This window comes from Hippopotamus amphibius, chromosome 7 (assembly GCF_030028045.1).
Source record: "Hippopotamus amphibius kiboko isolate mHipAmp2 chromosome 7, mHipAmp2.hap2, whole genome shotgun sequence".
Classification (NCBI taxonomy): Eukaryota; Metazoa; Chordata; class Mammalia; order Artiodactyla; family Hippopotamidae; genus Hippopotamus; species Hippopotamus amphibius.
In genome coordinates, this window is record NC_080192.1 from 62,340,214 (window position 1) to 62,343,580 (window position 3,367).

General features: G+C 39.0%; 1 protein-coding gene across 1 annotated transcript; it reads left to right on the plus strand.

Annotated features, from left to right (window-relative positions):
• Positions 1-2,793: 2,793 nt before the first annotated feature.
• Positions 2,794-2,949, plus strand: LOC130857738 (60S ribosomal protein L39-like). The gene has a single exon (XM_057743453.1). The coding sequence runs from the start codon at positions 2,794-2,796 to the stop codon at positions 2,947-2,949; it is 156 nt and encodes a 51-aa protein (XP_057599436.1).
• The last annotated feature ends 418 nt before the right edge of the window (positions 2,950-3,367 follow it).

The following is a 3,367-nucleotide window of genomic DNA, read 5'->3' on the forward strand; positions in this document are numbered from 1 at the left end:
AAGACAAAATCTCTCAGAATGAATTACCTCAGCTTAAAACAGTAAATGTTTATTTTCTCACATATTTTCTCACAGTCAAGAATCCAAGAGTGGCCAGGCTGGGTGATTCAAACTCAGGATCTCTCTTGGTTGGCCAAGGATGCTGTCATCTGAAGTTTGACAAGTGCTAGAGGATTTGCTTCCAAGATGGTAATCCACGTGGCTGTTAGCTGGAGGCCTCAGTACCTAGATACCCTCAGTACCTTCCACAGGGTGCTTGTTCTTCTCCATAGGCTTGCTTGAGTATCCTCATGACACAGCAGCTGGCATCCCAGAAAGAAAGTGAGGAGAAAAACAAGGTATCTTTTATGTCTTAAACTTGGACATCACGTTCTCTCTGCTACTGCATTCTATTTGTTAAGAGAGTCACTAAATATAGCCCGCATTCAAGGGGAGCGGAATTATGAAGAGTGGTTAAAAAGGAGAATATCAAGGAATCTGTGGATATATTGTAAATAACCAAAATAGGATCACAAATCTTTCCACGTGTGATTCACATTGTATTATACATGAATGTGTATATACACATATATTATATTAAGGACTTTTTTAAGAAGATAGTTTGCATTTTTATGAGAGGTAGTTGGAAATCTAAATGCAACTGTGATGTCCCACACCAGAAAGGATGCCAAGCATACTAAAAAAGAAAATGTTGGCACAGAGGAGAATGAGGAGATGCTTGGCAGTAAGGCAGAGGAAAGGGAGGAGTCCATATTAATAAGAATAATATTATATGCACACATTAGCATATCTGCCTCAACTCCTACCCTGATTCCTAGCAACTGCATTTCAATGAGAGTTAGTGGGCATCCCATTCACACCATTATTCTCCAATTTATCTGCACACCAGAAAGAAGTGACAAAATACAAAAAACAAAATATTTTTTCCATGATTACCAACTACTTACTGCATGTCCCTTTGTCCTTGCACCACTGTTTCACAGATTGATTGCACGTGTCAGCCTAACACTTATCACTCACATCTGTTGTGAACTGCAAGTCAGCCAACAACTATTATAAATACAGGAGGCCATCTACTTGTAAAATATTTAAAATACATATGGTTGGTTTGATGAACCTTACATTTGAAATTGCCCTGTGAAATCCTCAACAAACACAAATATAAGGTGTAGAAATACCTGAACACATTGCTGCTTTTAAATGCTTTGTTTTTATTATAACTCCAGTGTCACCAAGTTAAAAGTGTTGTGATTTTATGAGCCTATGAAAACACAAACAGAATAATGTCAACCTTGGCGAACATGCACATTTTTTGTTAGTTGTGAATATCCTCCCAGTGTTCCCTGACAGAATTTGGGGAGTGAAGTGTTTTCATCGATTTTGCTTCACTGCTAAAACTTTGTAATTTACCACAGGGGTCCAGACTATTGCTGAGTTTTATTCCATAATTAGAGATGTGTGTGGCAGAACAAAAAGCAGTCTCATTCTCACTATATTGAATATTTCCTGTGCTGGGAAGTTTACCAAATTAAGGGTCCCATTCTTTATCAGCTATTCAAAGGAGGAATCCTGCTCAGCACATTTTGAGGAGATGAGGACACGTAGTCAGAATTTAAGACTACCATAAAATACTTCATTATCAGCTTCTGTCAACAAGGGAAATTATGTAAATCTAAGTGAGATTAATCTTGTTTTTTCTTCTTTGCTCCATGATTGTTCATGACAGATATGACCACACGTGACGCTTGCATCTTCTGTAGTCTTGTGCATTTGGCTGTGTGGTGGCATCAGTATATAGAGGGATATGGTATGATGACCTGCAGGTTGGAATTTGAGTCTGTAATAATTTGTTACAGGAGAATGGGGAACTGTGATACCCAGAGTATATTCTCAAGGCTGGAAAATAGACAATTTTGTAATCTAATTAATTTTTATTTGAGGGGATGCAGATACTTTGGCTGGTTTTACCATGTAGTGGTGAGGTTATGTGACTTTGAAAAGATAATTAACCTCACTGCACTGCAAATCCTCATCTGTAAATTACTTACTTCATTAGGTTGATATGAGAATTAAATACAAAGTGCCTTAAATTGCTTATCTTGCTCCTTGATGCCTAGTAGGCATGCAGTAAATAGTATGAGATATAATTATTGTTTATTATTTTACTTTATTCAAAGATACTAAGGATTAGGGTCACAAAGCAGAATGGAGTGGCTAAATAATGACATTTAATCATAAGGTCTGTAGCTTTGAGTGATCTTAGATGTAATTTATTGTTTTTACTCTTTTTAAAGAAATCACTCCAAAGATTGATGTAACTTCAATACATTTGCATATATTCTAAGTGCAGTGTGACTCAAATGCTGGCTCATGAAATGGTGCAGTCCAAATAAATGTTTGTTACTGGTACACAATGAAGTAACTATAGAAACTGAGGGAGACAGCCCCACTCACTCTGCTCCTCCAGCCTTCGGAAGGGTTTCTGCCTTGGCATTTATCATGGACTTTCAGGCTCACCCACGATGCAGGGTGCTCCTGGCACACTAAGGGGCTCCTAAGGAACCCACTTATGGAACTGAAGCAAGGCGAATTCCATTTGGCATGGATGAGCATGGTTTCCCACGGCCTCACGGGAGCGTGCGCAGAGAGGGGCCTCCAGGGGACGCTGGTTGGCTCACCATGTGACCTACACAAGCCCCACCCCCAGCAGCACCTTCTAAACACATCCTTCTGCTCACTTCATCCTCTTTCTCTTCTCTGCCATTTTCTGCACGGTTGACTTAGCTCCTCACCATGTCTTCTCACAAGACTTTCAGGATCAAACGATTCCTGGCCAAGAAACAGAAGCAGAATTGTCCCATTTCCCAATGGATTCAAATGAAAACTGGTAATAAAATCAGGTACAACTCCAACAGAAGATATTGGAGAAGAATCAAGCCAGGTCTATAAGGAGCCTCATGAAGTGGCACACATTTATGTTGTGTCGAGGTCACTTGCATCTTACCATGTCAGAACATCAGTATCTTCGGAATAGCTGCACTTGTCTGGAAATGGGAAAAATGGGATGTTGCCTCTTCTTTTCTTGATGTGTCTGCACCAATGCTCACTGTCAGACCTGCTAATAAATATGTGATACCTATTGTTGGGGAAAAAAAAAAAGAAAGAAATTGAGAATAATTTTTAGAAATGTATATAACAACCTGACCTTGCCATGTCATTTAAGCATGTGATTAGTGGACTTGTCTTGTTGGACAGAGTATTTTGTAAAAGTATCAATCTGTAATAGGTTGGAAAGTAAACAAACTGATCCTTTACCACAGAAATTTGAGAAGTACTATTCTAGAGTGGATCCAGGTTATTGTCAAGG

Excerpts from the sequence above, each read along its gene's own strand:
- LOC130857738 (XM_057743453.1), top strand. The coding sequence starts at position 2,794 with ATGTCTTCTCACAAGACTTTCAGGATCAAACGATTCCTGGCCAAGAAA.